Source organism: Astatotilapia calliptera, chromosome 20, assembly GCF_964374335.1.
Source record: "Astatotilapia calliptera chromosome 20, fAstCal68.1, whole genome shotgun sequence".
In the NCBI taxonomy this organism is placed as follows: domain Eukaryota; kingdom Metazoa; phylum Chordata; class Actinopteri; order Cichliformes; family Cichlidae; genus Astatotilapia; species Astatotilapia calliptera.
The window spans coordinates 9,177,062-9,202,819 of NC_137441.1; the positions used below are offsets into that span (position 1 = coordinate 9,177,062).

Sequence of the window (25,758 nt, forward strand, 5' to 3'; positions counted from 1 at the left end):
TGGTACAATGTGGTATTACATTAAAGTCCAGTCCAGCCCCACTTCAACTCCAGTGGATATCCCTTTAACAAAATACAGATTTTGAACATAAAGTCAAAGGTTGTTCCTTCAAATGATGTTAAGGGCTTTAGTTGGTTTCAGAACCTATTAAACTATTCTTTAAAACACAGGAAATTAACTTTTTTTACTGGCCAGAAAAGAAACCACTGGAAATAAAAAGCCGTATTTCCAACTTTAGTAGACACTGCATGTTCTGACAAAGTCTGACTCGTGTGGCTTATTAAAATACTCAACTTGTCGTCAGTAAGTAGATTCAAAATATTTTTGATCTTGTGTAAGTAAAACTCCTTAAAAAAGACAGAATTGTAGCACAAATGCCCACCTGTGGGGTAAAAATCACCACTATTAGAAGCACCATGGTGGGATTCTTCAGACTGAGTTAAAAAAGTGTTTAAAGATTAAAAAATGTAAGTAAAACACAATAAAATTCATCACAGTAAGAATTAGGTCAGACTTAAAATCCCTGCCTGGAGGATTAAACAATAAAAACATGATAAAATACGGATCACGTAGAAACAAAGCAATAATGGTTTGTGTTCACCTGTAGCTGCAGATTTGAAACCATTGCTGAGGTAGTGAGGAGGCCTGCACCATGAAGGGAGTTCAGCGGCTCTCTGGGACCTTGGACCGGGCTGAGGGTCTACATATTTGTGTCTCATTTTTAAGCAAAACAGGCGAAAGAACAAATTAATCCTATAGTGACTGATTTTAGGCCAGGTAAGGCCAGAGTCAGAAAAGCTGAAGCAAAAGATGTCTTTGAAGTCTCAAAAACATGATTCAGCACTTACATAGCACCATTAGTGTTAATGAAGAGTTTATTCTATAATATAGAAAACTATAGAATGATATTGTGCAGGATTTAGTGTGTTTTGGCTCTGCTGTGGGTCCAGAGGGAAATATAATTGGCTCTTGTATACTTCACTGTAGACATGAAGTTACCACTAACCGTGCATGTTATCAGTTTGAAATCGCTGACACTGAACCATAACAGGAACACTTCCCATGCATCTTTTCACATCATACAGAGTAAAAAACCCCAAAAACCCTGACTGTAGCCTGTCAGACAAAAACATTGCAGTCATATTTAATTAAAAACCTAATTAAAATCAATATGTGGATTTGATAAGCGGCTATGATCTTTCCATTCATGATTAAGGTAAGCAAGGAGACTCCACTGATCCATAAAAGCCCAAAGATGGCTCGCAAACCACTTCAGCTCACTTCATGATGCAGGCCTGTGTTCTGAGCAACATAATTGTTTGATTACAGCAACCTTAAAAAAAACCCCAAAAAGTGTCTGTGCCTGCTGGTGGTGGAGGATCACTGATGACTGACAGATAAAACAAAAAAGAAATGAATTCATGAACAAACTATTTCTAAAAGTCAAAGCTACATTCGGTCCTCTAAAGAGAGACCAGAGAGTTTAAACTAACTAGCAAGGCGGGGCAGGATAAGGCATCAGGTTTACCGCTCCAGCTCTGATGCGAGGATTTGCTTCACAGTTGCTATTCACATTCAAAATAATCCTTCAGGGGGGCAAACAGGTGACGAATCACAGGCACACTCCAGGAGCGACCCAGGACTTTCTGCCTTTGCATCCGGCCCATGTTGTTCACGTCAGTGTAGTGTTTGGGGAAACCAAAAATCCTAAAAAAGGGAAACCACATGGATAGGCCTGTATTTTCTTAAATGTCATAACGCTGTTAATGAAAAGCCTTAATGTTAAAAATCCTCAGATTGGTGCAAATTTTTTCTGATTTGGTTTTTATCACACTGCTGTTAGAGACTGTAAAAGCAAATACAGACTAACAGAGAAGAAAACACTCCCTGCGCATTCTGCACAATAACAAGATACCCTAGTTTGATTCTCGTCATATGCAAACAACTGCACACACGATGACAGGTTGGCCTATGCAAACACAGCTGAATCCATTTCCAGTTAATGTGGGCCGACCTGTGCACACTTCCTGTTAACAGTAAAAAGGTGCAGAGTGAAACAGGGCTGTAATTTCCAGGTTTCTCTCATCCAATCAAATTCTCCCTGGTCTTACAATCGCTGATGTCACATCAACAAACTCCCAGAATTAATTTATCTTTGAACGGACTAAAGAAACACGGACTTTTAAAAAAAGCATAATTTGACAACTTTGCAGCTCAGGGTCAGAATCAAAGATGCTGCCTTCTTTGAAGTTTACATCATTGCTCACCTGTCTTGTCTCAGGACCAACTACTAAGCCCAAGTTTTATGTTTAATGCTTTAGGATTTTAATATGAGTATATTAGAATTGGCATATCATATCTGGTCTAAAGTTAGGTACAAACTAGAAGTGATTTACAGTGATGTGGTGACCTGACCATAGAAAGTATCAGCAAAAAAAACAAAACTTCATTACAAAAAAACCCCAAACCCTGAAAACTTAGTCGGTGCTCATTTCACTTCCCGTTGGTGGCCTTTATTTCGCAATTACAGTCGTCTGCAAGTGACCAGCTGTCAGCTGTAAAGCGATGTGTACATGCAACTCAACTGCAGTGCATGTAGCTTAATAAACATTATATGTAACTAGCGTGTACTAGTAGCAGCAGCTACACCCATGTGACGCTGAATGGGAAGAGCTGTGTAAACTAGTGCAGCACATCAACGCTTTGTGGTGGTTTATATTGTTTTGCTTTTAGAAACCATTCAGGCATGTACTCAGTCAGATACTATCAGATGACACACATTAAACACACAAGAATGAAGTCATTATACACTGACATCGATAATGTCACACTGGGAACAAATCGGTAAATAATTTATTATGCTTACTGTTCCATTTCAGTGCACCACAGGTAGTCTTCCTTGCCATTCATGTCGACGGGCAGCGGTCCCATCTTCCCCTGCCTTATTGAGTTAGACTTTGTTGTGATAGTACGGACTTTGTCAAACTGCAGGGAGAAATGTCAAATTAACAGTGTTGAACACAAAATAATAGTCTCACGATTACACAAAAACTAATATTTTAAATTGTTGCCACACTATTAACCTAAAACTAAATCCAAACTAAACATGACCAATAAAAATAAATAAATAAATAAATAAATAAATGATGTTGACCTTTGCCTGGCGTCCGGATTCCAAACAATCCTGCAGAGTCACCTTGTCGTCTAGAGATGTAGCGAGAGGTCTATAAGAAATCCGAGACAAGAGTGTAAACTTGAGGCCAGTTAGCTTCAGGACTTTTTAGTACCACTCAAAACCAAACAATCAAAACCGAAGAAAAATAAATAAATTAAAAAGACATACAAATTATTTGATTATTGTGGGTCTGTTGAGGTTCTAGTTGCACATTAAAATCCTTGCTATGATCTGCAGTGAGTCAACACAAATATTTTAGCCTGTATTGGTACATACCTGTTCATGCCAGGCAGGTTTCCCCAAAAGTAGCGTGCTCTGTGCGCAGGACTGACTTTTATTGCATCGATAAGAATTGGATTACACTGCAATAGAAGGCAGAAAGCATACATTAGGCATTAAAACTTAATGCAGTCTGACCCTCCACCAGGCTGGTAGCTACCTTTACTTAAAGAAACATTACCTCCAGAAATCTGCAGATATCCGATTTGTCATTGGCACTCATGAAAACCACGTTTTCAAACAACCAGAAAAACGGACGGTTGTCGTCCTCTTTCGGCCTCAACAAGGTCAGTATGCGGTAGAACTCGAAAAAGAGTCTTCCAGTACCCTCTGCAGGATCAACAGGGAAACAATTTTATTTAAAAAGATGACAAATAAACCTTTACTGAGTCTTTATTTATTTATAGAAGTTTAGAAGTTGCATACCAAATAATCCTTTTCGAAGAGGGTTCACCATGGACAGGTCGTTACATGGACTGCCTCCAATCAGAAGATCGAAAGGACCCCATTCGGCCAGCTTTAACACACACAAAGAGACAAACTCACTGAGATAAATTAAGCCATCATATACACAGAACTTAAAAAACAGGAAGGAGTTAAAATACATTTTGAGCATTCACATGTGTCTTGCTTGTACTCACATGTTTCCTTGTAATGGTGCGAACGTCATTGACGTATTCAATCTTTCCCTCGTGCTTGACCATCCCTACAGCAATTGAATCGTCACAAATCTCTGAGGCAATGTAGCGCTCGATCTTAAGGCCCAGGTCTTTGAGCACCAGATATCCTGAAATGATGTTAAAGTAAATGAAATCAAGGGAACAATTAGAAATGCACACATTTTGCCAGTTCAACACTTTTCTAGCTCATTCAGGTCAAACCACTGACCTGATTGGTGGACAACCTACTATATTTTTTAATTCATGTTAAATAAACCATCTCCTATTACATTAATACAGATGCCAACTGAACCTTCCAAGGCTCTTCATTAGTATGCACAGACAGAGTGTAATGGGTATTGGCTGAGTTTTCCACACAATGTCATAAACTCACCTGTTGCAATGCCATCAAAAAGCGAGAGCACCTTCATTGGCCTGCGCTGATCAGCAGAAATTGAAGGGTAAACTCTGTGAGGCTCCTGTGGTTAAAAAAATGAATTCGAGTAGCATTTAGAAAAAACGAAATGGCATAAACACACAGATTTAACTTAAATCTTCTTTGATTGGCAGAGCTTAAGAAAAACTAATTTCTCACCCTCAGAGACAAACAAAATCTGAATATTATCTGACACTGAGGATCTGGAGCTGATCATTAAAAACCCTCAAAGAACAGACTGCTCATTCCAGTAATTAAAGGTGAAAGCAGGTCCATTATTAATAAAACTAAGATGCTTTTAATAAATAATTTCATTAAATATTTGATAAACTATGCTTACACACAGCCAAAGGCAACTGTCTAACATCAAATAATTGCCCCTCTTCCAGCCCCACTTCATGCATACAGTAATGTCCAAATACTCAGAAGTAAGAAACTCCCCAGGTGAAGATGATTAGGACTTCTGGGTCATGTGTAACATTAATTTTAACCTTCAGCAAAATCCTCAAAGGTGTCAACACATCTGACCTTTAACTACCATCTTAAAAAAAACAAACCTGCAGTCACTCAGCCTGCAATGCCTGGTTCATAATCAGTCGCATAAACCAGGATTAAAAGGTTTTAACCTGAGTTTAACCAAAATACACTTTAACAATTTGCATTTCGTTGAATGCGACGGGATGTTAAAATTAAAAATAATAATAATAATAAAAAAAAACAACCCCCACTCCCCCAAATATCATCATATCGTGAAGGCACACACACACCACGAGGTCATTTTCATTCAAATGAGTCATCCTCTAATCTAGAACAAAATCTCAGTGCTGTTAAATTAACTGTAATTATAGCACATGTTACCATGCTATAATTACAGTTAATATAAAAATATATATTTAAAAACGCTACATTGACTAATTTAACATCACCTGACTCTCAAATGAAGAAAAAGATCTCTGTATGTTGGGATAAGATCAGACCGTTTGCTTATGAAAACAAAAACTGCATTTCTAATTAAAGATAAGAGCAGCACGTACAAACTCCATTGCGCTGTTGTTGACAAAGAAGTCTTGGACCTTCACACTCCAGTCTGCCCTGAGTTTGAGGTTTCCTTCACACTGTGATGGCTTGCATATGTAGCAGCTCCACGGATCGACATCTTTCAGCTTATCAAAGGTTTCTGGGCCCACCAGGATGTTCAGACAGTCCTTACAGTAACATCTGGGAGACAAAAATAAGAACATCAATCTCAGAAAGTTGATTCTGGTTATTTGGATTTAACGTTTTCAGTGTGAGAAACTTTTTGCCACTCATCCAAGTGATGAAGACAGAAGAGAGACTGAAGACTTTTTTAGAGGCTGACGAATCATAAAATGAAACTCAGGGGTTTGTAAACTGATACAAAGACCTTAAGAGAGGTGAGGGGGTAGGACATGAGATAAAGGGAGAGGTTAGTGAATGACACTTTGACGTACATCTTCTCTCATTTGGTGGACTCACAGGTTTTACTCAATAGTATATACACATCCACCATATTAAAAGGCAGTGGACACAACAGACCAGCTGTTGTAAGTTGTTTTTAAAGGCCCCTGTTTTTATTTAAAGTCAGCATAGGCATATTCAGCAGACAAGAGTAGAGGAAGAACATTATATATAAAATATATATAGTATATACACTGGGTGAATGTGCAGTAGTAGCAGCAAGCAGGTGAATTCTGTACATTAATATGAATAGTCTTCTGACTATTTTACAGGATAGACAATATAAACATATTTAAAATTAAAGGAATTGAAATGTACATTGTGCCTTGGTTTAGTGTCTGGAAGAGTCCTGTCTCAGTCAATTATAGATGATGTGAGAGGGCGGGTGTGTGTGTTTAGGGCCCGGATGGCTTGGGGATAGAAGCTCCACCAAAGACATGTCCAATATCCTCAGTTTCCATGAAAACTAGTTTGTCATACAAAAACATTACTTTTGTAATCCATCCTGATGTCATTGTGCATCACAAAAGAAAAATAAAACAACCTGACATGATGATACTCCTGGATATAGTGACTTGGCATAAAATGAATGACATCAAACTTCTTATGACCACAGAAGTTAAACTTTAAAATTAATACTTTTATTTCTTTCCCACTATTAAATAATCTAGTGATATCTGTCTCTCATAAATGGATATAATAAACAGAAACTGAAAGCAGGACCTAAAGTGAACTATTCATGATGGCGTTTTAGCTGAATAACTGGGTAAAGTATCATGTGGTCAATTAAAATATAAATGACTGAAATAAGCAGTCAACACCGTAGTTGATCACTTCAGCCCTGGAAGTATAGTGCACCAATGACAGACTCAAAAATCTGGATTCGCCCAGTTTCAAGTGTAAATAACCTGAAGAAGCAACCACATCAACTTAGGTGTGGATAACAGAGCCATCATTCAGGAGAAATAAAAGTGTTTATAACAATATCCATCCATCAAGCCTCCAATGAAGCTAGACTGAAGTAGCAGCAGACTAAGCAGGATATGCTATATGTCCTTCAGTCCAGCAACACTCCTAGGAGATCCTGGAGGATTCTCAGGCCAAATGTCCAATTATGGAGATACATTACCTCTCCAGTAGGGGTGGGCGGTATAAACGGTATACGGTAGAAACGATATGGATTTGGCCAATGGTAGAGATTTTGACTATACCATCTTACTGCGATAGCGCGTGTTGATGATGTCATCAAGCTGCGCCTATTTTGGTCGAAAGCATGGCAGCGGCTGCAAGCATGGAGCTTACAGGTCTGTCGACGTCGGTCATAAGCAGCCGGATGTTGAGCAGAAAAATATCATCTGCAAATTATGCCGTGTGACAGTAATAGCAAAGAGAGGATATACAAGTAATTTGTTTTATCACCTTAAAACCAAGCACGCTTTGGAATATGAGGAAAGCCAAAAACTGTGCCTTCCACAAACGCCCAGTCAGTCAAGTGGAAAGAAAAAAAGTGGCCCTACACCTAGACCTACACACCAGCAGACATTGATATTTTCCAAGCCTTTACCAAATGCACTCCATATGAGAAAACAAATCAGTGGTGGATATCACACATGCCATTACCGTGTACTTGTGGTGCCTTTTCTTACAGTGGAGAAAAGCGGCTTTATGATTAAGACACTTGATCCATGTTATGAGGTACCTGGTAAAAAACATTTATATATATCTATATCTATATACCCACCCAGTCTAACCAGATGCCCAAATCACCTCAGCTGGATCCATTTGACCAGCAAGAGGAGCAGTTCTGCTCCAAGCTCCCATCAAATAGCTGAGCTGCTCACCCTGATGCTGACCATTGCCACCATATACTCTTTCAGTCATTTGGATCTTGTGACCATAGATGAAGGTTTTAATAGACATGGATTCACATCAAAAGCTTTGCCTTTTGGCTCAGCTCTCTTTTTACGATGACAGCACAATACAATGTGTGCAATGTTTGTAGTAGGTAAACGGATGTACACAGAGTGGACCACAGGAAACATTAGTGAAGCCAATGTTACAGGTGAGGTGAACTTAGTGACTTTACTGCAAATATTATAAAAGCTTCCCAATGTCTAAATACCTCTCTTCTGATTATAGTTTTCTGATTCAGAAGAAGCAACAAGGGTTTATCCAGTGTGCTTCGGCCTCTGTGAAATTCTTTTTCATCTCCCCTGCCCTGCAGGAACAATGCCTTTTGTGTATTCTGAGACCACAAAACACATCGGCAGTGTCTCTGTAGCAGGATCAAACAACAAGAACAACATAATTTTGATGAGCAAATGTGAAGTTTTAGTGGTTTAATGATGCCAGGAGGAAGACTTTAAACTACTTGCATGTTTCAAAAGATAATGGAAACTTTAGCCTGATCCAGTCATCTCAAAGTTGTCTCATGGAACAGGCCAATAAAAGTCAGTTTGTCATGAGCAAGTTCATGAATCCATCATCAAGAGGTTCTCTCAGATATTTCTGTAACAGTCTGATATTAACAGCTGAACTTTGTTTTGCTTATTGAAATGTTTTTACCTAAGCGAAAGTCACATCGAGAAACCATAAATATCAATATGTTTGCATGTGAAAAAGAAAACCTGTGGAATTTTTACCTGCAGCAGCTGGGATTGCCACACAGAATGACCTCTAAGCCTGCACAGCACACAGTGCAGTACGACTGGTAGCCGTCGTCATCGTAGCGATACAACGTTTCTGTGAAGTTTGCCTGTAAAAATAAGGTTGTTTTCAGATTTTAATAGAGGACATCCTTCAGATAATGGCTAAATTTAGACACAGCAGGCTGTGGGAGAAACAGAATCTTTGTGTTATTACATTACCTTGCATCTTAGACAAAGACCACCTTTAAATAATGGGTGCTGGACGTCAATATCAGTTGATCCACAAGACAAACAAAAATCTAAAAAAAATAAAAAATAAAAATAAAAAAAAAAGAGAGAGAAGAAAGTTATGTTTATATCAGTGGTTTGAAATCAAGTGTCTTCCATATTAGCTAAAGAACTTACCTTCAATTGTTTTTCCCTTTTCTTTGACGCCTTCTATTATTGATTCTGTAATGAAATATTCACATGAAATAAAAATAATGATGGCAACAAAATCAGTTGCTTCATTTAGTAGTTTCCTTACAAATATCTCTTTACAAGCACAAAATAAAAAAAATAACATTCACCTTTGTTATAGATGATGGCGGGGACATTTCCCTTATTTTTTAAAACATATTTTCTTTTCGCCGGAGGCGGGACGTCAGACAGAGTCGAGTCAGAGGATTGACCGTGTGGAGAAGAGTCTTTAAGAGGCAGAAAACAAAGAACATTAAATAACTTGGATGTTTTTAAGAAACATATTTGGCACCAAGAAGAGGGAAGAAGGAAAATAAAATATGGTGCTTTATAAAGAAAGTAAGAAAGAATTAAAAATAAACAGACACACCAACAGGTATAAATCCATCAGGTCCTGTTGGCAGAAATCCTTCAAAAGCCCAGTCCAACATCAGTTTCAGCTCTTTTTCTTCATTGCCTTGAGCCTCAGGAAAAGACTTTCCACACCTCTCACCTGCCAACTGCAGATTATACATGTCATCAAAATCTGGAGTATGGTACAAGTACATTAAACAAGGTTCAGCAGCTTGATGCTACGATACATGAAACGGTCACTCTGTTATTTAATTTCCATTGTAATATGCCCTCCTGCTTTTAACCTCATAACATTCACTGACCTGAATATACAGTAAGTAGAGTGAAAACAGACATCATCTGAAAGTGCATCATCGAATGATTCAAACACTTAACATGAGCTCACAGCAGCGATAATTCCCCACTTTGTACCAAGATTGATTACACAGCACAACTGTTTTTAGCGACATCTACAAGGACACATATCTGAGTCCAACAAACACAAGCCTTTAGTGTTTTTGTAATAAAAGCTTGCTCAGTCAGTTTGTTCCTTTTAGCAAATGTTTTGAAATCAAGCCACGGTTTTAACAGACCTACTGAACGAGTAACTTCAATAGATAACCATTTATACCTATACTTGACTTGATGTAGTCTTTTCCTAAGAGTCCAGTCACACCAGTTTGGCGACCCAGTGGTCACTTCGTAAAAATCTGCACTCCATGAGCTGTTGGCAAGCGGCTTCAAAGGGGTGCATGCTGTTGTCAGTACAAAGTGCTGCACCAAACACCAACTTTGATTGGTTTGGTCATTAGCAGGTTGATGCAGTGATTCATAATTATGTGTGGAAGATTTCGACTTGTCTGCAAACACACTCTAACTACTCCCTAAGTGGAAGCAGAACTGTGACGAGTACAAGACAAGCCACAAATAGTGACATTTCGCTTTCAAAGTAAAAGCTGCGTCTTTTGTAACGTGTTGGTTTCAGGAGGCACAACTTTCACCTTTCCAAGCTTAGTGGTTAATTAAGGAGTGCTTAAAGAGAAGTTGGCGTCTTCCATGCAACTACAGGTGACTGGTGACTATGGCCATCTTCTAGTGACCAAAGCAAACACAGTTGTTTTTGGTGCAGCACCCTCTTCCACTTTCAAAAGGTGACAACTGGCAATCACTCACCAAATGGTTAGGGAATAAATAATGTTGAACCCATGGCAACAGGAGGTTGCCAGGTTGCTCTTTCATGGAGCTCATGAGCATCTGATGAACTAAACCTGAAATGTTATATCAGCCTGAGATGGATAATGAAATTAAGATTTGTGATTTCTTGAGGTTTTTAAACTTTTTACCATAAGTTATTCCCCATTAGAACTACATTAGTTTGGTTTAGCAACACAAACTAATATGTCTGAAGGTTCTCAGTCATCCGGGTCATCGTAGTCTAAGGAGCTTGGAAAGAAAAGGGTCTTTGAACAGAGGCGTTGGCTTGTGACACCAAGTCTCTGCCATCTATAATCCAGTTTTGAGATCCCTTCCTAGACGCCTTAATGCCCACCCACATCCTGGGCCAGTTGACCTCAGGAAATCACATCATAGGGTGGGGCAAGGTTTCACAATGAGCTCACCCGATAGCGACCTACACCCGTCTTCACACCTTGGCTCGTGTGATAAGGTAGAGGATCATTAGGGGGTCCATTGTCCCTCTTGGGTGGACACTCCCACAGGGTGTAAATCTGGGACTCTCCACCATTTGACCCTAGAACTGAAGAAGCTTCTCGGATGAGAGGTGAAATGTCTTCAAGCAACTTAAAGAAGTAGTTCAGATGCTTTTCTTTCCAAGCTCCTTAGACAAACTAATATGAATATAATATGAAGATAAATGGAAAATGAAAGACAACACAAAACATAAAGTAGTATAAAACATTTAAGACTACCTCAAGGATTTGGTAGATTGCTTTCTTGTATATGGGCAAGCTGGCAAAGGAGTTTTTGCAGAAGCACCTAGTGAAGGCAGCAAATGGCGTAAGACCCTCAGTGTATACCTGCAACAGAAAGAAAAAATCAGATGTAAACAAAATCTGAGAATTGTTTCTGCATCATGAGCAAATAATGCTCAGCTTACAGTTGTGCATTGTAATTCTAACCTCTGAGAACATCCCATCTCCAAACCACTCCACCCTCCGCATACCCACAGGAGCACACTTGGTTTTCCATGGCACCACCATCCCAGGCCACCAGTTAAACCCCTTAACCTTACCCCACACCAGCACTCCTGTAAGAAACCCTTTACCATCCTGCAGCAAAAATACAAAAACAAAAGCAGATTCACATTTTCTTATAAACAGACACTTTATATGATTCAACTGTCAATGCCTCTGTATGCATCTGTTGTTGGGGTTTTGTGTGTTTCTTTGAAATAAAGCAGCAGTAACATTACCTGGTAGGCCGGTTTACGTCGTGCTCTGGTTGGTGTGTGTTTATTGGGCGTTGAAGAATCTTCCGACTGGAAATCAACCACATTTAGGTAAAAAAAGAAGTCAAAGAAGTAAAAGGTAATGTATATTTTTAGAGGATGAACAGCGTCTTTCTTTAAAAGAAAAACAAAGGTTGTGACTGTAATCATACTAGAATTGCATTTGTGGTACAATGTGTTAAAATGAAGGTACGGAGCAAGTGTTAAGATTCATTCATTCGTTTTGTTTCATGCATCATAATATACTCTGATATGATTACGGTAATTAAATTGTGATTGAGAGTCTTTTACTGTAATTTGAATTTCAATATTATGGAAGGTTTAATAACTGGACAACCTCATTCCCCCTTTAACCTTTTCTCTAATCTGACCTCAGGTGAACAAAGCGAATGATGAAACTGAATGAAATGAAGTTAGATGTGGGACTAGATTCTAATCAGTTTTTCCTCTCAATAATTTCTCTCCCTCAACTTTGTTAGTGCTGTGTTTTTGTTTTTAGTACTCCAAATCACAGATTTGTTTTCCTTTTTCAAATTAAGAGTCCTCTCCAAAATTAGCTGCTACTGACTGACTGACATCTAGTTTCACTGTCAGGTATCAGGAACTGCTGGTGTTCCTTTGTGCTGAAGTTAGTCATAATTGACTTCTGTGCTTTAAAACGTTTCTTTGTCTTCCTCTTCTGCTCTGACGCTGCTAAATATCTCAGTCTATGTGAACTTTACTTTACCAAAGTAAAAGTAAGACTTTTAAAAACCTTTGTAATTTAGGATTTCAAAGAATTTCATCAAATGTATGAGATATTAGTGACAAAATCAAACTTATCAAAAATGTTATAAAATGATACAGTTTTACATTTAACTGAAAATATGCAACTGTTGGGCAAAGAAAAAGAAGCAGAAGAGGCTAAAAGCATGTTTAGTGGAGAGATCATGTTAGTGAGGGCAGCTGAAATGGTTTGGACACATGCAGAGGAGGGATAGTGGATATGTTGGACAAAGGATGTTGAAGCTGGAGCTGCCAGGCAGGAGGAAAAGAGCAAGATGACAGACGAAGCTAGGGATAAAGTGAGATGGAAGCAGATGATCTGTGGTGACTCCTAAAAGGAGCAGCTGAAAAAAGAAGAAAATTATATCTTCATGCTGAAGGTGGGAAATGAATTTCCAAGTGCCCCACCGTAATCTCACAATCAGCCGTGTCCACACAGAAGTAATAAAAGCTGCATTTACACAGCTCTACTTCTGCCCCCACTATGCACCAGAACAGTTTAAGCAGCCAGGCCTAACAACTTTTCTGGCCAAAATCCCCTAACAATAACATGCATACTGAATTCCTATCTATGTCTTTGAATTAAGCAATTTGAACAAAGTCAGGAACATGAGACCAATCATGGGCGTGTATCAGTATAAGCAAGGTAAGGAGGTCCATAACAAGACATCTAGTTAACTGGCACTAATAAGAAAAGGGATCCATTTTCTAGAATATCGGGAGTGGTTTTCCCATAAAGGATCTCATACTCTCTGTTTACATTCATCCTGTAATTTATTGCCATCTTTTGGCTATTGTCTCTGGATGGAAGCTACCATGAATTTGTTGTTCCTGTAATTTTCGTGGTCATGTCCCGTTTCCTGTTGTCAAAGGCCCATTCTCAGAAAGCTGAAAGTGGAAAGGAGCATTTTTTGCAAGTTCTGACATGCAGAGCGTAGGTAAACTTTTACGGCGGACCAATGGGAGACAAATGTGCTAGTCATACTGCCACCGGCTTAGCTTCCCCTGCTCTGTCAATAGTAACACCGCATGTATCTAACGCACAGATCTCTGAGGTAATTAAGCATCTACAAGACACCAGCAGAAATCGAACAAGCAAAATTAACTTAAGGATGCAGTTTGAAGCAGATTTGTATCATTCCTTCAGCACATTAAAAAGGAAGACGCTCACATTTCAGATTAGAAGACGATCAACTCCTTGTTCAAGCGGGAACATTTTTTATTCAATATTCTCAATATTCAGATAATTTCGCTCTTACTCAAGTAGATATTTTTGTCAACTAATGTCTGATGTTTTATTACTTTTGAAATTTTAAAATCAGGAAGCTCAAAGTTTGTTTGTTTTTGTTTTTTTGTTCACTTTTAAATTCTAGCATTTTATGGCCCAGTGGTATTTTGGTAGTATACTCGAGTACACCTACCACATCATCTTGGGACCCCAGTTCATTTTTGCTGTCCTTATCAAGACCTACGGGTTTGGACCAGGTGTTATCACCAGCCTGAAACACTGTACGGGTCTTTGGCTTCTGGCGCAAGCTGCTCTCCCAGCCAAAATTCCCCCTAATGGTCCCCTGAGAGACAGCATACTCATTACACACAAAAAACATGCACATGCAAATGTTAACCAAAACACACGCACATACACGCCCTCATATAGGCAAACTCCACTTCATCTTCCTCATTTTGGAAACTATGAAGGGCAACAGGGTGTTAGTACATGACAGGGACTTAAGAGAGAAATGCAAAAATAAAACGTTCAGCTATTATGTCACATTTTAAACTTCACATAATTTACCATTCAAAGGCTGAATAGCCACATCATCTGCCCATAAGTCTAAAATGTTTTAGAGCAGTAGATCAGAAAGCAGAGGATTAACAGAGAGAGAAAAAAAAAAATCTTTTACCTCTTTCCATAAGGCACCATTCACTCCAAGTTTATTTTCATATCCATCACCTGGCTCTTTGGAAACAGTATTATATTATTGATTTTTTTTAGTGCACTGCTTTCAATCTACAAAATAAACAACATGATATTTTAAAATGTTGTACATCAGGCAGCTAGAACTGTAAAGTTTTTTTCCCTTTACCTATTTTTGTAAGGCGGACTTCACATGGTTTCACTTTCAAAGGAAGGCCATTCTGACCTAGAACATGAATGCGCAGAGTTAAATATGCAATCACTCCCACTCAACTTCTTTTACATTTAAATCAGATCATCTCAAAGCTGCAGTTGGAAAAGAATTACATCAAAACTTTAGTGTTGTTGATGTTGTTTGATTGTTTCAACTATTAGTGAGGCACCGTGTCTGGTAAATGCTAGAAAGGTCCAGTCTGCTTTGATACCAGATCAGAAGAGTTCAAAATAAGGGGGAATGCTCATTTGTTTTTTCCTTGTTTTTTCCTTTCCTTTACATCTCCACCCAGCTCCCTGGAGACCATATCAGAAATATGTTGTAAAACCGGTTTGTGGGTTACTCTTGTTTGTTCTTTGTATGTCCACCAGTCTACCAGAGAGAACAGGGAAGTTAAACATACGAAGAACTGAAGTGAAACCAAGTGTGGGGGGAAAGTATCCACTGCAGGCACTCTCCATACTTTCCACACTGTATGTTTTGATGTATTTTAAGACCTCTTTCATTCCTGCTAAACTCCACAAATTAAGCAAATGATTATGATCATCTCGTGCATTTAACACTCTTACCTCGTGTGCGAACTTGATAGTTCTTGCTGCTGTCAGAGAAAGTGTCAGACGTAACATCCAACTCACTTTCTGTTAAGGCTTCACTGTCAGAGACTCCACAAACATGATCATTCTCCAAGGCCTTAAAAACAACATAAAGACAGCACCAAGTGGAAAAAATTAAAAGGAAACGAGTAAATTTTGCACCTTTATTATTCCAGTATGACATTGTTATGCTGGCATAATAAAGGTTTTGTTTATAGGCCCTTTTAACCCAGATATTTCCCTCCTAATTCTTAACTTTTATTTATTTTAATGCTGTCAGCGTTAATCTAGTTAAAATAATGTTATCAGCTGTCAATGCATCGTACTAACACGTTGATGCCGCCCAGCCCCACCCACGAGGCGATCCGCAGCAACTCGTTAACAGAGATTTGCTGTGTTATTGCAGTTATGGCGTTAATGTCATTTTAACAAGATTAACGCTTACAGCACTAATTTATTTCTCTTCAATTTATCAATTTATCTTTTCCACCGCTATGTTTTTCAGTTCCTTCTGGGCTATCCAGAAGCATTCCTGAGCCACACAAGCTATAATCTCTCCTCAGAATTCTGGCTCTACCCTGGGATCTCCTCCCAGTTTGTCTGGAAACCTCCAAATGGAGGCTTCCTCCTGATCAGATGCATGGCTGAGTCCTTTTGTTTCAAAGGAGCAGTGATTCTACTCCTCTGAATCAAACCTTAGTTTGATTTGATACCGTTTTAATTCTTGGGGATTTTACCATTTCAACAGTTTTTTTTTTGTCAAAGGCCCCACTCGTGAATGGGGCCACACATTGGACTGATGTTTTATCGTTTCATTTGCATCTCTGTGATATTCAAATTTGTGCTCTAAACTCTTCTCACCATATGCCTTTCAAAATTGAAACTTCTGCACCCAGAGAACCTGTCAAACCTCTTTGCCTGCATGTAGATCCCGCATGATTATTTCTGCTACGGCTGGACATTTTTATTGCGTATCAGAACACTAATCTTGCCCTGTCTTTGGACAGGTATCTCCCTCAGTTGCCTTCTGTTCATCTGTTTACTTTCCTACTCTACTTGAGTAAATATCCTGTCACTCAGGCTACTGGAAGGATTTGTAGCAGAGCTGATAGGAAATTAAGATTTCCTTTGATATGTTAAAGGAAGCTCTAACAAAAAGATCAAACTTGATTAAATATCATCTCTAACAACTGCCATACACCCCATGTTTGATTTAACACCAGTAATACCATTATCAATCCCACACCAACTAATTCCAGAGAGTCCAGCTATATGTGATATTTTTACTCTGATCTCTGGTCAGTGTTTGCTGTTTTTAAATATACCTATAAATAGTTTGAGGTGAAACTCATTTCAGCCATTTCTATTTGCTACTTTATTCTGTCACAACCCAGAGCTTATAATCACAGGCCAGCTCTACCTTCACCACAACAACAGGTACAACACCCGCATTACTGCAGTGGTGCACAGGTAAAGTGGGTGCAGCACCAGTGTGCCATTCAGTTGCTTTCACATCACTGTAAACAGGACCTTGAGATATTCAAAATCATCCCTTGAGACACCAACTCTTACCCTAAACCCACAGGAAGCAATCCACCATTTTTTCTTAATCACATATACTTTTTCAACGGATTCATGTTTACTTGTTGTGCAGAACTTCGTTAACATTTGTTGTGTGTAAATGTCTATATGAACAAACTTAACTGACTAAACATTCACATACCTGAGTAAAAACCTGCTGCGCATCCAGCGGAGGACATGGGAAAGACAAAAGGATCAAAAGAAGCTTCCTGAAGATTGAGGCTGGCTTGGTGTCATTCAGTATGTTTTCCAGTGAAACCACAGCTGCGCTGCCCTTCCCTCCATCCTCGGCCTCTCCCTCCTGAGCCTTCTGATACTCAAGGAATTCATTCGTGAGCTGTTTGACTTCCTCAGGGAAGTTGCAGATTCCCAGCTTGGTGCCCAGCTCCCCGACTGTTTCCTCTGTCACTTTCAGCCTGCTCTGTGAGTTCAGCAGCTGAGCGATGCCCTTCAGCACTGAGTCATTTAAAGGCAGCTCCTCTGCGATACAACCAGTGAGTGCAATATAAAATGATAATACATCCTCCTGTAATAGTGGCAGTGCCTCAGCAGCTTCAGATGTTTTCAGAAAGTCTTCCACAGTTTTTTTACCCAGACAGAGTTCAGAGCTTGGCAGGTGGAAATTCTTGTTCTTAAGAATTTGGACATCACGTTCAATGAGGAAACGATCAGCAGCCTGTGGACTGAGGAAGTAGGAGGTGTAAATGGAAATCAGACTATTGGCTTCTTCTAGAATAAGCTCAATATTAGTACCAAAAGCTTCCTGTGTTTTCCTCTGAAAACTGTGCAGAGGCTCTAAGGCCTGCTGCAGGAACATAAACATTGCCTTAACTTTGGGATCATTAAGCTGAGAACAGATGGACTTAGTCTTCTCATCTTCATTGCAAGAACTAAAGTACAGTGTGAGATCGGTCCACATTTCCAATATTTTTGTGACCAACAGACAAACTCTAAAGCAGCTGGTGTTGGTGTGAAGCGATGCGCTGTCATTGCTGACATCTGAGTCAAAAAGATCTTTGAGGTTTTCATTCTTTGTAGAGCAGGCAGAGTAGTGTTCATGGAGGTCTACCATCAGTTCTTGAACCTGATTGGAGAGCTCCTTGATGGCAGCACGACAAGCAGCATCAGCGATGGTGTACAGGCCTCCTAAGGTTACGATGTTTGCGTTGAGTTCCCTGAGTTTAGAACAGATTTCCTCTGTGGCTGAACCATTGCCAGTTAGATAAACAGCAGCGAGATTATCAGTGGATAGCCCAAATTTCTTCAAGCTATCCACAACTGCTGCTGCAGACTGATCTCCTGCACCGTCCCCTGCCTGAAGAGCATCCAGAAATCTGATGCAGCGACTAGAGGCTTCAACATCAAAAAACCCAACAAGCAACACAGAGACTGCTTCATCTTTTCCTACAGGTACCCCTCCATAAATGTATAAACAGTAAGGAGTGTTTTCGCAGGCAGATATGATATCTTTGGGGTACTGTGATCCCAGCTTACAACGCGCAAAATGTCTATATCCCTGCTGACCTTTAGCAGATCCAGTGTAACAGTGATTGTAAATAAACTGGACAGCTTCATCACTGCAAGGCAGCGACTCAGTGACCTGTGTTCTTGCACCACATCTTTTCTTCGCAGCCCTTTTCCTGTGTTTGGTTGTTTCCACATGGCGCTTAAGTTCAAAAAAGCCTTTGTTAATAGTGCTAAGGTCAGTACCACAGGAGGAACAGTAGGTATAGTTGTCTCCGCGAGAACTGCGCTCAGCCCAAGCAAAAACATCATTCCACTTCTCGCTGTAAGGAAACCTTTTAGTCGTTTTGCTGTTTTCCTCCGTGTCAGACTCTTTAGATCTCTCTGGTAAAACAGAGAAAACAAAAACATCACAGCAGATGTCCTATAACTGTGGTCCTCAAAACACATTACAGAGACTTATTCCTTTACCAAAGTGAAAGAAAATCTTGCATGACAATTACCTGACTTAGGAGACACCAAAATAGGGCTGATATCACAGCTGTCACGAGCTTTCACAGCGTCATAATCATTACTTTTCACATTTTCTGCGTAGAAGCCCTTGAACCACTTGAGGAACTTAATGTTGCTGTTAAAATCCCCTTTTATGAGCTTCTCAACTGGAATTTTCTGTATCAGGACAAAGAAGACAAAATAACATTTATAAACACTATATTGTAAAACTCATTACTGAATAAAGTTTTCTTCAAAAGACATATATCCACTGTTATACTTACAAGGAATTGCACATTTCTTTCATAGCTAGTAATTATCATTATTATTATTATTAAAACTATTGATGTTTGTGGCACAAGCATGAATAAATTAACAGTTTTAAAAAATATTTTATGTTACAGATATAATATGCTAAGAATTTAGTAAATGTGTATCTTGACATTTTTGGAAAGCTAGACCTTCAATATTTCTGCATATATAAATTTTAAATTTGTAAGCAGAGTGCAAAGAAATTTAGGTAAGAAAGTAGTGATGACTTGCTGATTTGTAGACACAGTGTAAAGACATTAATAGGTAATGACAATGAGAAATTAATAACAAAATGTATTAAAACAAATGCATGAGCTAAGACACTTTAATGCTATTCTAGTAGAGAACTAATGCATACCTACCTTTGTGATACCATTTGTGCTGAAGGCCTCATGGAGTAGTCTGAAATTGTGCTTACAGTCGTCCTCACTTTGTGCATCAAACTTCACCTTGCTCATGTCAATAGATCCAGGAAAAACACAGTCCATCATCTGACAGTGGCACGCACCTATCAGATCACACACATAGACAAGTTATGTTAACAGAGGGAGAATCGTTGTTTGTTTTTTTTAAAAACTACATGGTCCACAGCAGTTATTCTAGCAGAAACAGGCTATTTTTATTTAATGAACAACACTTTATCATCAGCATCTCAGTAACCAATACATGTACACTGTGTTCTCTGGAGTTGCTTCAAAATATGACATAAGCAGTTTAACTTAAGGCCAGTAAAAGCTTGGCGGGGTTACAGAGCTGTTCAGTCTCTCATTTGCACTTAGACTTAATCTAAAGTCTAAGATTAATGTTGCAACCCAGTACCGCGGCAAAATGTGTAAAAGTCACGCCAGTCCATTATTAACACACTTACACATAAATACATATAAGCTGCAGAGCTTATTTGTTTCCAGTAATTGGAATGTACTTAACACATTTTTTGTTCATTACCGACTTCGAGGCTTTTCTCTCCACCTACTGGTAACGCAATTTCTGCATGCAGTAATGGAACTTCTGCATGCATGTCTATTTCACGTTTTTTGGAAAGGCAAAGTGTGGAATGGACACGGTGAAACGGCACATCTATTACATTTTGCTGTGATATCGTGTTGAAGGTTATTAAAGTGGGCTAAGCCAGATGCATAGAAATATATTGGACTATTCATACTGATGAATCACCTGAACCCATCTCCTCCACATTTTTGAAGTTTGTCTTCAGGAGACTGTTGATCCATTTCAAATAAAAATATTTATCAGTTGAGGAGTCTGAGGTCCTGACCACTGTGCTCTCCATCTTGCAGCTCTCTAGAAAAACAAAACAAAAAACACAAAATACATTTGGATAAAGCCAGAGAGAATATTAACACACAAAGTTTAGCGCGCCAAAACTAAAACTGTTATAGTATTTCATGGCTATAATCCTTATATTCTTTCTATATACACATTTACCATATACCATAAGTAAAACCAGAGACGTAATAAGACAGAGACATGGAACTCAAAGAATCACGAGCTTAAAGCTACAGGAGAGTTTAGCAGAAGTATTCCTTCCAGAGAATAAGATTTCTTAAAAACAACAAAAACATATTAATAGGCACAATGTGATACATATGTGTCCTTTTAATCTTCTGACTTTACTGTTGATTCTAAAAGTACAATATTTATTTTAAATTTCCATTGTTTTATGAGATATTTTGCTTCATTATATCATAACTATATTACTTTATAATTATTTAAATATATTCTTTCACTTCGTGTTTACTTTAACTTCAATTTTTAAAATACATGTGTTGTCAGACTGCACTTTATCCTACTTAAGCTATTTTGTTAGAGGCTGTTTGCCTCAATTCCGGGGAGCTGTAACAGGATCTTTTGGATTACAATACATTTTAAAAAGATGATCATGTGACTGCAGAAAACTTTCTACAGTTGTTTCTTCTCTGCTCAGATACTTGTTGCCATTTCTGTTTGTTTACTTGATCTTTGGTTGTTTCAAGCAGTTTTATTACCTCTATAGACCAGTCGTTAAAAAAAGTAGAAGTTACTTTTTCCTACACCTCTTTAGGGCTACCGGATAACTTAGCCGCTAGCTAAATTAGCAAGTTAGCCGTTAGTGGGGGTAGCCGCAGCGACAGAAGGCGCACAAATGTTTCGTGAATGCTTTGCTTCTCGCCATGTTTTTGTCGGTAGGACGTCTCGATTGTAGAGACGTGTCTGTTGGAGCACACTGTTAAGTCAATTTTAAGCCTATCCGAAGATGCAGTCATTTCATTTAATCTGACTGCAGCTGAACATGTCGGCTTCGTGTTTGAATGAGCTCACTTTCCCCTCAAAGTCCGACCCTCCACTTTCAACAAGGCGAAAGTCTGAATGACCCGGTCATAACAAGAGACACGGCGCACAATATTTAATATTCATGTAAAACAGACTTTGCTTTGACAGCAGTAGGTATGCACAGTAACATTTTATACAACTGACTCGTTTTCTTACCTACAATACAATCAACACACAACACGGGGCCAGCGTGCAACAACGTCATCTACACACAAGGGTGAGAGGGTGACCGTGCCACGTGGCTTTCAATCATTGCTAAAAAGTGATAACCTACTCCCACTGTGACGGACCGCTGACGCTAATGAGCTTAAGACTTTTGGGAAAAACAAAAACTAGGGCCACTTAACACATCATGAGAACAGACGTGTTATGAACGAAACCTAACCTCAACTAAAATTAACGAACAACGCATATGTATTGAGCCCAAGATAGTGGTTTTACAACTTGAGCACACAGGACGATGATCTTGTGATTATCCTTCAATCTACTACTGGAAATCGGAAATCGCAATGCATTCTGGGATGTCGCCCGCCGCCATGTTGTTCACGCAAAACCAAAACAAAGGTAGATGCTAACAGATTATGAAGACTTTGGTTTTTCAGTTATGTAAATCAGTTTAAATTTTTATTTCATAATTTCATAACATAACACTGCATACACATTTATAAAGCGTAAAGTTGTACACAGTACTTAATATTTACTTAATATACGTGCATGCTCTACCAGGTAGTTCTACTTAATTACACAGTGAATCTTAAAAAATAAAAGCGATTCAGACATTAAGTAGTTTTAATGCCATATTGTTTTACTATGACACTTCATTGTCTGGTGCATAAGTAGTTTCTTTGTTGAATAATGGACTGCATTGGTGACATCATGAGCCCAAGATCATGCTAGGTTCTAGTTAAATTGGAAGCCCGATGTCGGAACACTGGAGCGGAAGCACTCCGCTAGATGTCAATAGATTGCAAAATGCAGTCAACATTTCTCTTTTCTTACCCTTCCAAATTAAAGTGCATAATCCTAGCTACAGTGGCTGTTGTAGAACAAGAGATTTTTAAAAAAAATGATTTTAGACTGTATCTATGCCCATCTTGTTTCTACTAAAGTATGGAAAATGTTGGGTGAAAGGTCTCCACTCTTATTTACTCAATAGGAGGCTATAAAACTTGGTGAAAGGAATCTGACACAGGTCAGTGAGTCAGAAGCTCACTAGTGACCAATGACAGTGATACTGACATGAGATGTTGAAGATTTGCTGAAATAATGGTAAACGCTGCTTTTTTGCTGTCATTAGCTGCTGTTAGTCAGTGTTAGTTAAACTATTTTTGAAGTGGATCTAACATTACGGGACTCTAACACTAATTAAAAAATAAACTTCATGCGATATGAGCATGTAATGAAACATTAACTACCATAATGTTAGCTTATAACCATCTGTTTGTTTTTTTAGCAGGATTTGTCAGCTATCCAAAGACGGTACGGACACATTCTGATTACCTGATAAAAAGTAGTTGTGACAATATCGATAATAAATGAGCATGTTTTTGTGTTGAGCAGTGACTTCAGTTAAGAAGGTGAGGTTTAAGGTGAGGAGGAAGACAATGAGACTTTCTAAGGATATCCCATCTCCAATGAAAAACATAGGTATGATCTTTCCATTACCTTGAGTCTGATGGTGCAACAAAAATGTTAATAACCCTCCATGACATAGGAACAGCTACGACTTCTCTTTGCCTTTGATATACTAAATATGTGGCCAGTCTCTAGCCACATATGTAAAACACCATGCCTTTTTAACAGATTAATTAAGTTTTGACTGCATGTTGGAAGATATATTTACACACTATGTATATTTATAAGTACAGAATCCCTTTTTCAAATTAATAACCGTGAGAAATTACTGCTTGCCCCTTTAAATCCATCGCTGATGTTAACTCACAAGCTGCAGCTTAGTTTTACCTGAAACTATCTTACCATAATAAAAATTCCTGGAAAGTTATACACACCCCTTGTTTAATATCTAAACAGGTGCAGAACCTAGTAAGATCTTTGTTGTTTTAATTCACTGCTTTTTAATGCATTTATAAAAAATGCAACAAAGCACTACAGAGAGAACAACAGCCTATTTTCTTTATCATTGATTCTTTGTAGTATATACTTTGTAATATATTATTTGTAACACTGTTTTTGTTTGTATTTGTACATCATGTATCATTTCAGCTAAAGTATTTATATACTACTAACATATGGTCTGTGCGGTGATCTCAGGTTTGTTCTTCTTAAAAAAGAAAACTTTCATCATGTCATGTTAGTGCCATAGCTGGTGTTTAACCCTTGATGACAGACAGGGAAGGAGGGGGCAGTGAGTGAGACCAAGCTACTTGATTAGCTGCCTAATCTTCCTATTGTCTGTCTGTGGAAGATAGAATCTGAGGCTTTCCTCACGTTTACATTTAATTGTTTTCATCTTGTCGTGTGTACATTCAAACGGTAAACGATGTACAAGCTGAGTGCTGCTGGACATTTGAGCCATGTTGCTGCTGATGCTCCCCCCACCCCTCCTTTTCTTCAATGTATAGAAGTCTCGCGTTGTTGTCCATTTTTTTTCCCCGCGAACGACCCAATGCAGAAAACTTTCAGTCTGAGAAACTTGAGCTTTAACGTGCAATCCTCTTACTTTCGCTTTATGCACTCGGAAAGCAAATATAGTCGTGTTGTGACTAACAGGCTGACCGGCTTTCGGTTCAGTAGTCTGGATTTGTTTTCTAACATTTTGACTAAGCATGCATCGTACTGCACCAAAGGCTGGCTCATTGTTTTGTTTTATTGTAGCAAATGGTTAGGAAATAAGTTACAATCACACACAGGTGTAAGGAAAATGCAATTACAACCGAGTGTGACTACATTAACCGGAATTAAGAAAATCTAATCGGAGGAAATTTGAGCTCTGATAGGAAGTCAAAAACCTCCAAGCTGGTGTTTCCTTGGGATGGTTCAAGCCGGTCTTTGTGTTATGAGGAGCCAGAGTGCTGGATTTCCAAAAACCGAGACAATAAAGACACTAAGAGCCCTAACCTCTTTGTTCGGTAAGGTCCGAAAAGAACGGAAACGGCGTGTTTTTGTATAAATAAAACAAATTACGGGTAACTTACCTCCACCGTTCCCAGTAAGCACAGACTCACAGCGCTTTCTTCAGCATATTCTTCACATGTAGACCTGCCCTGTTGGTCGTCCATTGGCCAGCCACGGGGAGGCAGTCCCGGCTAGACCCTATCAACGGGTCTGGATAGTCTTTTCCGACTTTAACGTCAACACTAGCGCCTAGCACAGGCCGAGCAAAGCGCGGAGGATTATAATTGTTCGGACGCCATAGCAGTACCTAGCGAACACCGCCCTGTGCGCTAAAATAACTATCCCCACCTAAAGTTAAACTTAAATAAAAATTAAACTTAGACCTAGCCTTCCCCACAGGAAAATAAAGTACGATTAAAAAAAAAACAAGAATGCTGGTCTCGGCTCTTCGATCTCCTTTGTTGCTTCGTCAAATTAAGGCTCGCTAGCTATACCCGATGGCCAGTGTAACCAAACAATTCAGGCCAACATCACTGAACCCTACCTACTTAAAAGTAGCACAATTTTCCTACAACTCTAGGTCAATTTAGGAATAACCGTCCTCAAGGTCAAAATCCAACGAGCTGTCCGAAAAAACCGATGTGACCGACAAAATGAGTATGCTAGCAAACATCAACGATTAGGTTTTCATTATGTTTATTTATAACTGCAGTGACAGTGGAAATGTTGTGAACTGCTACACATACCTATTTGACGTGTTCTCTTTAAAAATAAATAACTAACAACTGTAACAGAGGTTTAAAAAAATATCTGAAACATAACACTAAATTTGGGATAAAGGTGCTTTCTTCTACATGGCCGGTAGAGCTAGCTCGACAGCGAGTTGGTTCAATCTAATATGACTGTTAAACATAAAGCAATGGCGGATGTTTAATCGCGGTTTCCCTATCCTGTCTCTTTTCACTGTGTTGAATGACGGCGTAATGGCGGCCCAGCAGGTGGAAGAGCATAAGCGCTGCGACATGTGGTTAAGCCATTTTTTTAAATCAAGTACCAAATATATATTTTTAACCTGAACAAC

At 38.9% G+C, this 25,758-nt stretch overlaps 1 protein-coding gene across 4 annotated transcripts; it reads right to left on the minus strand.

The window, feature by feature from the left end:
* Nucleotides 1–1,374: 1,374 nt before the first annotated feature.
* On the minus strand, nt 1,375–24,897 carry dnmt3ba (DNA (cytosine-5-)-methyltransferase 3 beta, duplicate a). Of its 4 annotated transcripts, XM_080294913.1 has the most exons (26): nt 24,758–24,897; nt 20,448–20,573; nt 19,637–19,782; nt 18,974–19,139; nt 17,149–18,854; nt 15,402–15,522; nt 14,788–14,844; nt 14,605–14,660; nt 14,122–14,271; nt 11,900–11,965; nt 11,607–11,756; nt 11,397–11,504; nt 9,506–9,635; nt 9,246–9,362; nt 9,082–9,126; nt 8,896–8,975; nt 8,671–8,783; nt 5,584–5,767; nt 4,508–4,592; nt 4,096–4,241; nt 3,881–3,971; nt 3,636–3,784; nt 3,452–3,537; nt 3,155–3,224; nt 2,867–2,985; nt 1,375–1,707 (listed from the first exon to the last, which is right to left on the minus strand). In XM_080294913.1, exons 2-26 carry the CDS (start codon nt 20,560–20,562, stop codon nt 1,566–1,568), a joined length of 4,398 nt encoding a protein of 1,465 aa, XP_080151039.1. In that variant the 5' UTR covers nt 20,563–20,573; nt 24,758–24,897; the 3' UTR covers nt 1,375–1,565. The 4 variants fall into 4 exon arrangements, with proteins under 4 accessions (XP_080151039.1, XP_080151043.1, XP_080151040.1 ...); XM_080294917.1 differs by lacking the exon at nt 14,122–14,271; XM_080294914.1 differs by lacking the exon at nt 24,758–24,897 and having other exon boundaries at nt 20,448–20,711.
* Nucleotides 24,898–25,758: the final 861 nt, after the last annotated feature.